At 37.1% G+C, this 13,450-nt stretch overlaps 1 protein-coding gene across 1 annotated transcript; it reads left to right on the top strand.

Annotated features, from left to right (window-relative positions):
- Positions 1–212: 212 nt before the first annotated feature.
- Positions 213–5,780, top strand: LOC111778940 (homeobox-leucine zipper protein ANTHOCYANINLESS 2). The gene is made up of 9 exons (XM_087119164.1): positions 213–1,099; positions 1,190–1,407; positions 1,488–1,605; positions 1,710–2,396; positions 2,474–2,575; positions 2,655–2,870; positions 3,779–3,953; positions 4,044–4,411; positions 4,844–5,780. The coding sequence occupies exons 1-9, from the start codon at positions 872–874 to the stop codon at positions 5,249–5,251; spliced, it is 2,520 nt and encodes an 839-aa protein (XP_086975290.1). The 5' UTR covers positions 213–871; the 3' UTR covers positions 5,252–5,780.
- The last annotated feature ends 7,670 nt before the right edge of the window (positions 5,781–13,450 follow it).

Below are 13,450 nucleotides of genomic sequence, written 5' to 3'. Positions count from 1 at the left end.
TTTTAGTCCATGGAGTAGAATGTTGATGGATGCATGTTGAAATTTTGGAGGGTGAAAAAAAACAAAGAAAATTGGGAAATTTAGGGAAAGAGTTACATAATTTAGGGAAGAGATTGGTACAAAAATTTGGAGTTCCCAAAGTGAGAGAAATGGAAATTGCATTGTAATTTGTATTATAACATCAAATTTCCTTCTTCTTCTTCTTCTTCTTCTTCTTCATCCTTTCTTCCTCTGCCATTCACAGACTTTGGGGAAAGGGAGATTGAGAGTCAACCGCACCCCCCCTTTTCTTTTTTGGACCCTTCTGTTTCTAAGGCTTCCAATACTCCACATATTCAGTTTTATCTTTTCTCTCTCTCTCTCTCTCTCTCTCTCTCTCTCTCTCTCTCTCTCTCTGCACTAGTCTTAAAAAGAAAAGAAAAACCAAAAATCCTGCCCCCATTTCTCTCTCTCTTTTCTTTTTTCTTTTTTGGATTCTCCAAGTTTTCTGCTACCTTGAAATGGGGTATTTAGAAGGTTTTTGAACATGCACAGAGGCCCCCCAACACCCACCATTAACAAGGGTTCTTGAGCTTCTTCTTCTTCTTCTTCTTTTTTATTTTTGAAGAGAGAGAGAGGAGGAGGAGGAGGAGGAGGAAGGAATAGCAGAAGGGTTTTCTTGTTTTTGCCATTTTGCCCTCTCTCTCGTCTTCTTACTGCTTTTGATTTTGTGGGTCTGTGTTTTTTGCTTCTGGGTTTTTGAGGAACGCCTTCGTTTCACTGATTTCTCTGCATTTGGGCTGAGTTCTTTGTTGATTTTGGATAAAACCCACATAACGGTAGCGAGTGGAAGAAGGGGAACAAAAGGGAAGTGTTATTGAAGCTTTGATTGATGAGTTTTGGGGGTTTTCTTGACGGCGGCGGTGGAGGAAGCGGTGGTGCTCGAATCGTAGCCGATTTATCTTACGTTAACAACAACACCACTGCTTCCAATAATAACCCCACCGGCGGTATCCCTGGTGGTGGAATTATGCCATCTGGTGCAGTCGCTCCGCCGCGACTTATAACTCAATCTCTCACCAAATCGATGTTCAACTCCCCCGGACTCTCTCTCGCTCTTGTAACTCACTTTTCCCCCTCGTTTCTTCTTCGTTTTATTTCGTTTCGATTAATCTGTGTGTGATTTGTAATGGGTTTTGAAATCCCTCAGACGAACATGGACGGCGGTCAAGGGGATTTGGCTGCCCGACTACCCGAGGGTTTCGAGCACAATGTTGGGAGAAGAGGCAGAGATGAAGAGCACGAGAGTAGATCTGGAAGTGACAACATGGACGGCGGCTCCGGCGACGACCAAGACGCCGCCGACAATCCTCCGAGGAAGAAGCGTTACCACCGACACACTCCTCAGCAAATCCAAGAGCTCGAATCGTACGCTTGCTGTTTTTTTCATTCTTTTAATTTCTTCTTTCTTCTTCAATCCGTTTTTGAACCTGTTTTTGTTTTGTTAGTGTTTTTAAAGAGTGCCCTCATCCTGATGAGAAGCAACGGCTGGAGTTGAGTCGGAGGCTGTGCTTAGAAACCAGGCAAGTTAAGTTTTGGTTCCAAAATCGTCGGACCCAGATGAAGGTAATTGATGAACTGCACCATTTTGTTTTGTACGAAGTTGTTGGGTTCTTCATTTTTTTTGTTGTTTTTCTTTGGATTATGAGTGTTTTTATGTTTTGGAGCAGACCCAATTGGAACGCCATGAGAATACTTTGCTTAGACAGGAGAATGATAAGCTTAGAGCTGAGAATATGTCGATTCGAGATGCTATGAGGAATCCGATCTGTTCAAACTGCGGTGGTCCAGCGATTATCGGAGAGATTTCGCTGGAAGAGCAGCAGTTAAGGATCGAGAATGCTCGTTTGAAGGATGAGTTGGACCGAGTTTGCACGCTGGCTGGGAAATTCCTTGGAAGACCGATTTCGTCCTTGGCTAACTCCATTGCACCTCCATTGCCAAGCTCGAGTTTGGAACTGGGAGTTGGGAGTAATGGATTTGGGAGTTTGACCATGGCGACGTCGATGCCTATTGGACCGGACTTTGGAGGCGGGTTGTCCGGTAATCTGTCTGTTGTTCAACCACCTGTGAGGCCAACACCAGGGATGGGACTTGATCGGTCGGTGGAGCGATCTATGCTACTCGAGCTTGCTTTGGCTGCCATGGATGAATTAGTTAAAATGGCTCAGACTGATGAGCCTCTTTGGATTGGGAGCTTGGAAGGTGGAAGAGAAATACTGAACCAGGAAGAATACATGAGGACATTCACTCCTTGCATCGGCATGAAACCTAATGGTTTCGTTACCGAGGCCTCGAGAGAAACTGGCATGGTGATTATCAACAGCCTTGCGCTCGTCGAGACATTGATGGACGCGGTAAACATCTAAAAACGAATATCTAACGAACAATCCTAACGGTTTTGTTCCTGATTTCTGATTCGAAACTTATGCAGAATCGATGGGCAGAGATGTTTCCATGTATGATTGCTCGAACAACAACCACCGATGTGATCTCCAGTGGCATGGGCGGAACAAGGAATGGTGCACTTCAACTGGTAAGATATAGAATTTGCAGACTCTACCTCTTCCTTTCACAGTTCATAAAACACCATAATTGGTTTTGTTTAATCACAGATGCATGCCGAGCTTCAAGTCCTCTCACCGTTAGTACCCGTCCGGGAAGTCAATTTTCTCCGGTTTTGCAAGCAGCACGCCGAAGGGGTTTGGGCTGTCGTCGACCTATCGGTGGACGCCATGCGAGAGACTCCAACCAGTGGTTCCTCATTCATCAACTGCAGAAGGCTTCCTTCTGGGTGTGTCGTTCAAGACATGCCCAATGGATATTCCAAGGTAAAAAAAGAAAAAAAAAAAAAAACATCATAATTTCTTCATGGGATTACGAAAATTAAATGTTCTTTCCATGAAATCTTCCATCCAAGAAGCCATTTTACTCCAGAGATCAAAATTCAAAGCCACTTCCATTTCCCAAGTCAACAAGACTTCAATAGTATAGTGATTATTCACCATAATCACTAATCTGTCAGAAAAAAAAACACTATCTTTTAGAATCTGAAGCTTCCAAAATAATACATTAGTCATTGGGATTCTTCAAATTATCTAGAACTTGAGTTTTCAACATCTGGGTTTGGTTAATTTCGATTAAAATAACGTTTGGAAATCGAGGTTCTTGTTTTATTACACAAATTTCTGTGCCTCGAGCTCATTAAACTCTATATTTATCCATATAAATAGTGGGAGTTTGGCTGATTGGTTGAATAAAACTAAGGCACTTTGATGTTTCTATTCGAATCTAATTTGGAGCCTACTTTTGTTACTTCGATTATGGTGTGTTTGGTTTTTTTATGAACTGGTTCCAGCCATTGTCATGTGTCGGTGTCTTTTTTTTTTAGTCAAACTCTTATCACTCTTTTCTGTTTTGTTTTCTTTTGCTTGGTTTTTTCTTGCTTTTGCCTTTTGGACTCTCTCTCTCTCTCTCTCTCTCTCTCTCTCTCTTATACCATTTTTTCAACCCATTTCTTTAATTTGATTCCTTTGTTTTTGTTCCAAATAATCATTTCTGACTTTTTACTTCTTACAGAAAATTTTGTTTTTTAGTCAATCTGCTGCTGAGATCATGCTTTGACTTGATGAACATATTATTATGCGAATCAAATTTAAGATTAAGGTTTATTTTAGATGTAGATGTCAAAAAAAACTATGTAGTATATTTAGTATATGATGTATGATTATCGGAGCAGGTTACGTGGGTGGAACATGCGGAGTACGATGATAGCCAAGTTCATCAGCTATATCGACCGCTTCTCAGCTCTGGTATGGGCTTTGGAGCGCAACGGTGGGTTGCTACCCTTCAACGACAATGCGAGTGTCTTGCTATCCTCATGTCGTCTGCTGTACCTGTTCGAGATCACACTGGTATCATCCATCGTCTTTGCGTTTTTGGTGACTGTTGGTGATTATTAGAATTTAAAGTTGTTGAATTTTGTGAATGTTTTGCTGCTGTAGCGATAACTGCAGGTGGGCGACGTAGTATGCTGAAGCTAGCGCAACGAATGACAGCGAACTTCTGTGCGGGTGTGTGTGCATCGACGGTGCATAAATGGAACAAGCTGAATGCTGGTAGTGTGGATGAGGACGTACGTGTCATGACACGAAAGAGCGTCGACGATCCTGGTGAACCACCAGGCATTGTGTTGAGTGCTGCTACGTCGGTTTGGCTACCGTTATCACCACAACGACTCTTCGACTTTCTCCGGGACGAACGGTTGAGAAGCGAATGGGACATCCTATCCAATGGCGGCCCCATGCAGGAGATGGCTCATATAGCCAAAGGGCAAGATCATGGCAACTGCGTCTCTCTATTAAGAGCCAGCGTATTATTTCTCTCTCTCTCTCTATATATATATACATATATATATATATATATATATATATATATATATATATATATATATTTTGAATTCCAAATGATGCCTTTTTCCATAACGCATGTGCCCCTGAGTTGGAGATGTGTATCATTTGTGGGGATCAGAGGGTCGACTTTGGAAATTGGAAGTATCCATGAGGACATTTTTTTTACAGAGCTACTTTTGTTTGTTTTTGTAGCTTCTCATGATGAAAAAACAAAAAAAAAGTCAACATAAAGGCAAAAACAAAATCAGTTGTCAATTTCTCTTCTGAATTCTGACCCACTTTTTCTTTTTCTTTTTCATTTGATCCATTTTCCCCATCTTCTTCATGCAAAATCATGTTATAAAGTTACCCTTTTGGTTTTGACTTGTGTACTCTGGTGGGGTAACACACAGGCTATGAATGCGAACCAGAGCAGTATGTTGATTCTACAAGAGACTTGCATAGATGCGGCTGGGTCCCTTGTGGTGTACGCGCCGGTGGATATTCCGGCTATGCACGTCGTGATGAACGGCGGCGATTCGGCGTATGTGGCGCTTCTGCCATCTGGGTTTGCTATAGTACCTGACGGGGCGGTGAGTCGAGGGCTGACAACGACGAACGGCAGCAGTCCAAGTGGCGGGGATGGGCCACAGAGTCAGAGAGTGACAGGCGGTGGTGGGTCCCTACTGACCGTCGCGTTTCAAATACTCGTGAATAGCCTCCCTACAGCCAAGCTCACCGTGGAATCCGTTGAAACGGTCAATAATCTCATCTCTTGCACCGTTCAAAAGATCAAGGCCGCTCTTCAATGTGAAACCTGATGCATCATTCCGCACGTGACTCCCCCACGTGCTGTTGGGTTTAATTTTTTCTCTCTTTTTTTTTTAGGATTTAAGCAAAAAAAGAAAAAAAAAAACGTTATTTTACTTCTTTAACCCCCTCCCAAGTAATTCCTTTATTATTGTTATTATTATTATTACTATTATTATTAGAGATGTCAAGGGTGTGAAGAAAAAGAAAAAGAAAATGAGATGTAATGGTGGGGGTATTGAGTCAAGAACGAACCGCGCGTGTTAGTCACCGAGTCAGTGACTCGGGAAAGAGAAAAAAAAAAGGGTTTTTCTTTTGAACTTATATATATATAGTAGCGGTGGTGGTAGTTGTGGTGGTGGTGGTTCGGGTATTGACTCAAGTCTACCCTCTCGAGTTCGAGTTTTCCGATGAAGAAGAAAAAGGGTGTTTTGGTTATGTCATGTATTTGAATTTTTCCCTCTTGATTTCATGTAATCTGTAATCTTCCCAATCTTTGGTTGTGTATTTTCAATATATTATCTTTTCTTTTCTCAAAAACTTGAGTTGAGTTGGATTAAATTCATTATATTTTTGGAGAGTGGAGTCACGCGCCGCCGGTGGAGGTGGGGCTGGGATGTCAGATCTGTTTGGGTTGTAATAAAGGTGGTGGCAGAAGCTGTTGGGAGAAAGTGTAACTTTCATTTAATGTCAAGATTTTCGGCTTGTTGTGACTGCCAATTGAGGGTGGACACGTGGTGGACATTAGGTGACAGTCGGGGATTGATGATGACGATGACGACGACGAACGGCGTTTCTAAGAGGAGTGAGAGTGACGTTTTTTTTTTCCGTAGGGTTTTTGGACGGAGACTCTGGTGGATTGGACGTCTAATCTCTGGGATTACGGGACCGTAGGATTGGATATTGTCAGGAATCCTGGGACTGTAATTTTATTTTTTACTTCCCTTTCATTCCATTGTAAATTTGACCAACGGGGAGATAAAAATACAAGTGGTGAAAAATGGATGGATGAGTTAAATCGTCTTGGACTTTATTTATTTATTATGAGAATTAAAATAATATAAATTAGTCTAAGGAGTCTTACTCATTTTCTTTTCGAATCCTTTGTTCGACGTTTGAGGATTTACCAATCTATTGGCACGACTAAGTTTAGGGCATGACTCTTATACCATGTTAGATGAACACGACTCTCCACAATGGTAGGATATTGTCCACTTTGAGCATAAGCTCTCATAGTTTTGCTTTGTGCTTCGACTTTGTGAATTATATGATAAAAATAGTGTCTTTCAACGATCTTACCCTCGAACAAAGTACACCATTGAAGCTCATAATTTTTTTGTTCGACACCTGAGTTACTATGACTACACCTTTGATTATTGACATGACTAAGTTAAAATAATGGCATGACTCTGATACGAGAGATATAAAGAACGAATCTACACAAGTACGATATTGTTTTTATTGTTTACTTTCAGCATACGCATCTATGACCTTGATTTTGGTTTTTTTTTATAAGGTTACGTGTCAATAAAAACAGTATTCCTTGTATACTCATGATCTTCTCTTTAATTAGCTAACGTGGGACTCCAACATGCTAACTATAACAGCCCAAATCTACTGTTAACCGATATTGTCGTATTTGAGCTTTCCCTTTCTGGCTTCCCCTCAAAGTTTTAAAATGTGTCTGCTAAAGAGAAGTTTCCACAACTATAAAGAATGCTTTGTTTCCTCTCCAACAGATGTGGGGTCTCAAACTCCACCCTCCTTCGAAACCCAACGTTTTCGTTGACACTCATTCCCTTCTCCAATTGTTGTGGGATCTCACACTAACGACTCACTTGTAGTTACAAAAATGGACTCGAAAGCTATATGAACTCGAGCTAGGGTTTATACCAGAAAGAAAGTAGGTCGAGAAGAAGAATTGGAAAAAGGTTGAAGTGAAAGAAGACGAAAAGGAAATGTGTAAAGTTGATAAATATATTGAATTATTGAAAGGATTTGGAATAATGTCTCCATCCTGCCTCCCAATTCATACAAGAAAGCCTACACGTGAGCCTTCAAACAAATAAGGGTATAAAAAGAAAAGAAAAAAATAAGTAAGGACCAAAATGAAATAAATTTAAATTTGTCTACACACTCCCAAAACAAATCAGTACATTATTACTAAAATTGACCATTTTACAAGACGAAAATGAAATCATTACATATAATAAGGTTAATAGTTTACAAATTTGAATCCAAACCATACAATTTAAAGTGGGTTGATCGAATTTTTCGGGTTATCTGATTGTTTTAACACCTCTAATTATACTAAGGAAAAAAAACGATATTCGTGAGCAATCTGAACAACGATAGTACAGCAACGCTAGATCTAGGCACCATATTTAACGATAATATATATTTGATATGATTTCAAAAATAGGCTTTTTATTATTATTGCAATCAACTCCAATAATTTCATATAATTCTGGAGAGAGAGAGGAGAAAATAATGCATAGAAATTAGTGAAGAGAGAGTGAAACAAAAACTTTGGGTTGTCCAACTCCAATCAAAACAATCAATACCACATTTGTCAAAGAAGAAGACCGTCGTCGGTTGCCCCACCGCCGCCCGCCCCCACCATCCCATGCCGGTGGCAGACGCTGGGTCCACCGCCATCCTCAATCATTTGCCCTCTCCCTTTTCAACCTCCTCTCACCGGACCTCCTCCGCCGGTGCCGTCCTCTATTATCAACATTTAAATTTATAATTATTTTTTTTTTCTTTTAGCATCTTGGTTGACTATGCTATACCGACAACTTTTTGTATTTATGATCCTCTTTTTCATACTATTTTTAAAATAATAATTTTGTAATTAAATTAATTTACATCATTTGACTGATCTTATTGATTATTATTAAAAAAAAAAAAAGTGCTTAGAGAATCTTCTTGATTTCTGTTTTTTTTTTTTTTTTTAAATATACTTTTAATTCTTAAAAGTTTGTACTATGATTTTTAATGTTTTTTAAAAATTATTTTTAGTTCCTCGAAATTTTTAATAAATTATAGGTTCAGTCTTTGTCTTTCTAGATTTGGCCCTTTGACTTCAGAGTTATGACTCTTTTAATTATTGAAATAAAAAAAATCATTTGTAATATAATATACACATTTATTTCAAATGTAGCAAAAATAAATAATTATTTAAATAGATGAAATTAGCATAACGTGGCACTACGAAAATGTAAAGTAAATTGAGGGACTTAAACCATTCAAAATGGGGTTAACCAATGTGAACCTGTCCAATACAGATAAACAACCTATAACTAGGAATGTATATGGATCGAGTTGAGAAAATATTTTGGATCAATCCAAAAGTTTGGGTTGGTTGGACTGGTAACCCAATCCAACTCTCTGCTTTTATGTTAGGTTTGGGTTGGGTTGTCTTGAGAAATCTAAAATTTCAATTCACATGAGACCTTCACGAACAATTAAACAAGCAACTCAAAACTCAAATCAAATAAATATGAGATCAAAAATGGAAATCAACTGTCCATATTCAAAGATAATAAATGGTTTCATTTAATAATACAACTCATTGTTTAATTAGAAGTATACTTACTGAAAGCTTGTTCGGTTGAGAATCTTCTATCAGTATCTCGACGGATCATTTTCTTCATCAAATCCTTAGTCATGGAAGAAAATAACCTAAAAACCCTAGTCGAAATCTCAGATCTTCTCTAAGAAAAACCTCAATGACCTTCGTCGTAGAGTCGCCGTAGAATGGAGAAAATCCAGCTAAAATCGTGTAGAGAATCACACCAACACACCAGCACACCACATATCGACTTTCTTATCGTACTTGGATCCTCTTAAAACCTCAGGCACAATGTAATAAGGTGTTTCGATGAAGAGGAGGGTAAGAGAGTCATGATATGATTATGATACGATATATGATTAACGGACGTACATATACTGTGATATGGTATGAAAATAGTATGATACGATATGTATATGATGAAAATTGTTATGTTTAGAAGCATGGAACGTTATTATATGACATACTTATGTAATTGAATGTTTATAATATGATTGACATGCAAAATGACAAATTAGCATGAAATACAACCCCGAAGTATGCATGAAAGATGAATATTCCTATTCTTTTACGATACTACAGACACCTACACTAGGTACGTGAACATTCATTATTTTTATCATTGTCGTCCCTATTCCTAATGGGTGTCCAGTAGACATAGCTCCCGAAGAATGCTCGCCCATATGATAAGGTCTCATTCATGAAATTATATGCGTTTGCACATTTAACCTCATGACCGTCATACTCGCACGTATGGACCGTGTGTATGAAATTGTATGTGTTTGCATATTTAACACCAATAGACTGTACATGTATTTCTTAAAATACTCAAGTCACGTGTTGACGACGTAATGCAATTATCTATGCATATTTTTAATTTAAATGTTTATTTATTTTTATTTAATCTTTTGTTGTGTCGTTTTAAAGGTACGCAAGTCTATGACATAAAAGTTATATTAAAAAAAAGTTTAAATAAAGTATTTCCGTATTTAATGCTCATATCTTCAAACACGTAACTCGGTGTAAACAGTTTTAGAACATAATCCAAATGGAGGGTCTAAATTAACGCTTAAATTAAGAGTATAAATATTGATTTGTTTGAATCAACTTAAATACAGCTCAACTAGTCTACTCGAGATCATGGCGTGTTTATAATTAATGAACATTTTTTTTCTTGGTGGGCTGTGGAATTATTGAGCTTAGGGTTCATGTGGAAGTCTATATGGGTTTCTCTTCTTCTTCTCCATTATTGTTGGAGGGTTAGGTTTAGGGTTTTATTTAGCCCACCATGCCTCATACCTAATACAGTCTCGATCACCTCTCTGTCTTTTCCTCATCCAATTATTGTACCATACAAATAATAATAACACGTTTTCGTGTGTTCGGCCATGTTTTGAAGGTGTTACGAAACTTTTTAAAAATATGTAATTTTTTCAACATCTATACAAATAATGGAGAAGAACCCTTGTAAACACTCTGTGGATATCTCAAGACAAGAACACTTGATTGAGATTTAATCACTCAACAAGTAAGATCGATCCGATCAAGTTTGAATGATTCTAATTATGCAACTTAAACTACATAAATCGTTTTTCACAATGGGGTCGTATAATTATTGAGTTTTGATATTTTAATTTGTTGATATATATGTCTTAATTGGTACAAGCATATACTTGCTCCCTTCATATTTATGATTAAACTTACTTTGAACGGTGCTGGATTTAGGTACGATTTTATGGTTTAACGGCCGTTTTTGTTGATTGTAAAGGAAAGGTACACATTATTGATGGTTGATGGGCTAGTAGTAGACCCAACCACGACTTCGTGGTCACGTTTTTCATATCGACCTTCGTAAGTATTTCTATTGTAAATTGTGATTCAATTTCATTTTGGCCTCTTAATTACAATAGATTTGATCGTTCATTTTCATTTTCGTGCACTAACTTCATCAAGAGTTCATTGGAGGCAAAGTCTCCGCGACATTGGACGTAAGGGGTTCTTCAACGTAGAGAATGTTACTAGTTTGCATGCAATACTAAAGGAAGAATAATGCATGGTAACGTATTGAGCGTAGGGTTTTCGCCACTTCTATCATAAGCATCGCTCGGGTGGTCACGTCGTTTAAGGTTGCGTACAAACAACTATCGAGGGATTCCCACATAGAGGTTGGACTGAAGTTAGGTTTTGTTACGTCGAAGTTCTGTTTACTTGACCCGACCCTCCATCTAATGGCATCTATTCATATCCTGCGATCTAAACCCGAAAATAAAGGGTTGGGTTGTGAAACAATTTTGGGTTGAGTTGGTTTATCAATCCAACCAATCCAAATTTTTGGGTTGGTCCGAAAATTTTCCTCAACACGACCCATGCACACCCCATAATTAATACTTAGATTTAAGAAGAAAAAAAACTTTTAAAATAGCTTTTATCGTGAGCATATAGACGAAACCGTCGATGCTACGTTTTAGATGATCTACAAGGTTTAGATAGATAGTTTCAAGCCATATATTGACGATAAAACTTTTCTTGAACATTTTTTTTAGGTCAAGAATATTAATCCTACTTTTAAAATTTGATGGGTATTTTTTTTAATGTATGTTCTACGTCTTACCTTGTGTGTATATATATATATATGTATATGTATATATATATATATATATATATATATATATATATATATATATATATATATATATATATAATGAGTTACTTCTAAATTTACATGCAATTTGGCACATGGATACATCTCTTTCAATTTATAATTACTTTAACCTTCTCCATTGGGTTCGTTTTCAAGAGAGTTAAGATGTCAATATCAATCTCTCTTTTACAAATTTTTTTAGAGTGCGACTCCTCACAAGTGTTTGACATATATATGTGTATTAATTTCATAGCCCTTCAAAGTTCAATGTATCAAATAAGAGAGATGCTAGAGTTCCCTACTTCAATTCTGCTCCACTCACTATCTTTTCAATCAAAATGTTGTTTTTTCTTTAATAATTGCTATCATTATCGAGTAACGACCTGATTTTTTCAACCTAGATGGATTAGGGTCATTACGATATTCATGTTTGTGATATTTACAAATCCGAGAGATAAAAATTTGTACAGAAGAGAATTAAAAACTAAATAATTTAGGATCCCAATGAAAATATTAAAAGAAAATTTTGAAATACCATAGATGGGTAAATAAGTTGAAACCATCTCCTAACATAACATTAGGAACAAATGTGTTTAAAAGTATTTAGGTTATTTACGTTATGGTATGAGAATGATATGATGTAGGTTATGGTATGATATATGTGATTATTGATATGGTTATAATTTGATATAATGTGAACCCGGAAGTATGAAAGCGTTATGATATGACATATGTATGCAATATGAACGATATGATACGATTGACATGCAAAACGACGAACTAGCATGAAATACAACACCGGCATTTGCATGCAAGATACGATAAATGATATGATAAACTATATGAGAAATGACATGGGAAATGATATGAAAATGATATGATATGAACAAAACACTAGCGGGGTTGTATTGAATGATAATGAAAATGGAAAAATGTTTGAACCTCATGCATTATTGTGTGTTCATACAGTGGGGGATACCCCTATTCCTTCACGATAGTAAAGATGTGTACACTACTAGACAGGGGGAACTCATAATGATGTTGTGACGGTCGCTATTCCTAACGAGTGTCTGACATCAATAGCTCCCGGAGAATGCTTGCTCGACCAGAAAGGGGACCCAAGAGGTGTGCGAACTGACTGGTGGGTCCACACTCGCACATGTGGACCATGTGTAGGAAAATTAAGTTCACATCTCAATTGCCCGTCAAGATAGCCCCTAAGAAAATAGACTGTTATGATATGTTTCATTCATAAAATTGGATATGTTTGCATTTAACCCCAATAGTGGGGTCACGTGCTACTTCTATTTCAGGTAAATGCAAAGTATCCATATACGACCGGCTGACAACGGTATCGCAATTGGAGATCATGGCACAAGCATAGAGTAGTCACATTTATTTTCTTAGACTTAGGCTAGAATAAGATGTTTTTAATTTAAATGTTTATTTATTTCATTTAGTTTATTGTTACGTCGTTTTAAAAATATTTTCGAACACGTAAGTCCATTGCTGTATTTTATGATAAAAGTTTATGTTATAAAAGGTTTAAATGAAGAATTTATGCATTCAATGTTCATGATAGGTATGCAGTAGCGACCTTAAATTAAGTAGAAAATTTAAGATCGTTACATAAAATTACAATCTAACTTTTAAGACTGTTATGAAAATTAAAATTATTTGACGGTTGTAACATGTAATGTGAATACGTATGATTTTTTCAATAATTAAGAAAAACAACCCGACAACTTATTCCAACCCTAAGTAAAGATTTGTTTGGATTACGAACTCTATCCAGGTTGTTCGGGTCACCAACCCAACAAAATTAAAATTTCTAATTAGTTCTTCAAAATTATTATTTTTAAAATTTTAAACTCTTTTGTAGTATAAAAGTTGAAAATAATAATAATAATAATTTTATTTAAGTATTTTGAAAAATATTTTAAATTTCTTTTTTGTTTTTACGATCGTACCAAAGTGTTTTTGAAAATTAAAAAC

The sequence above is a fragment of the Cucurbita pepo genome, chromosome 17, assembly GCF_057944985.1.
Source record: "Cucurbita pepo subsp. pepo isolate OVF chromosome 17, ASM5794498v1, whole genome shotgun sequence".
Classification (NCBI taxonomy): Eukaryota; Viridiplantae; Streptophyta; class Magnoliopsida; order Cucurbitales; family Cucurbitaceae; genus Cucurbita; species Cucurbita pepo.
Note: the sequence above shows the minus strand (reverse complement) of the source record. Positions and strands in the feature narration are given on the sequence as shown.

Excerpts from the sequence above, each read along its gene's own strand:
- LOC111778940 (XM_087119164.1), top strand. The coding sequence starts at position 872 with ATGAGTTTTGGGGGTTTTCTTGACGGCGGCGGTGGAGGAAGCGGTGGT. Across the intron at positions 1,408-1,487 it reads CAAATCCAAGAGCTCGAATC|TGTTTTTAAAGAGTGCCCTC; the intron begins GTACGCTTGCTG and ends TTGTTTTGTTAG. Across the intron at positions 2,576-2,654 it reads GGAATGGTGCACTTCAACTG|ATGCATGCCGAGCTTCAAGT; the intron begins GTAAGATATAGA and ends GTTTAATCACAG.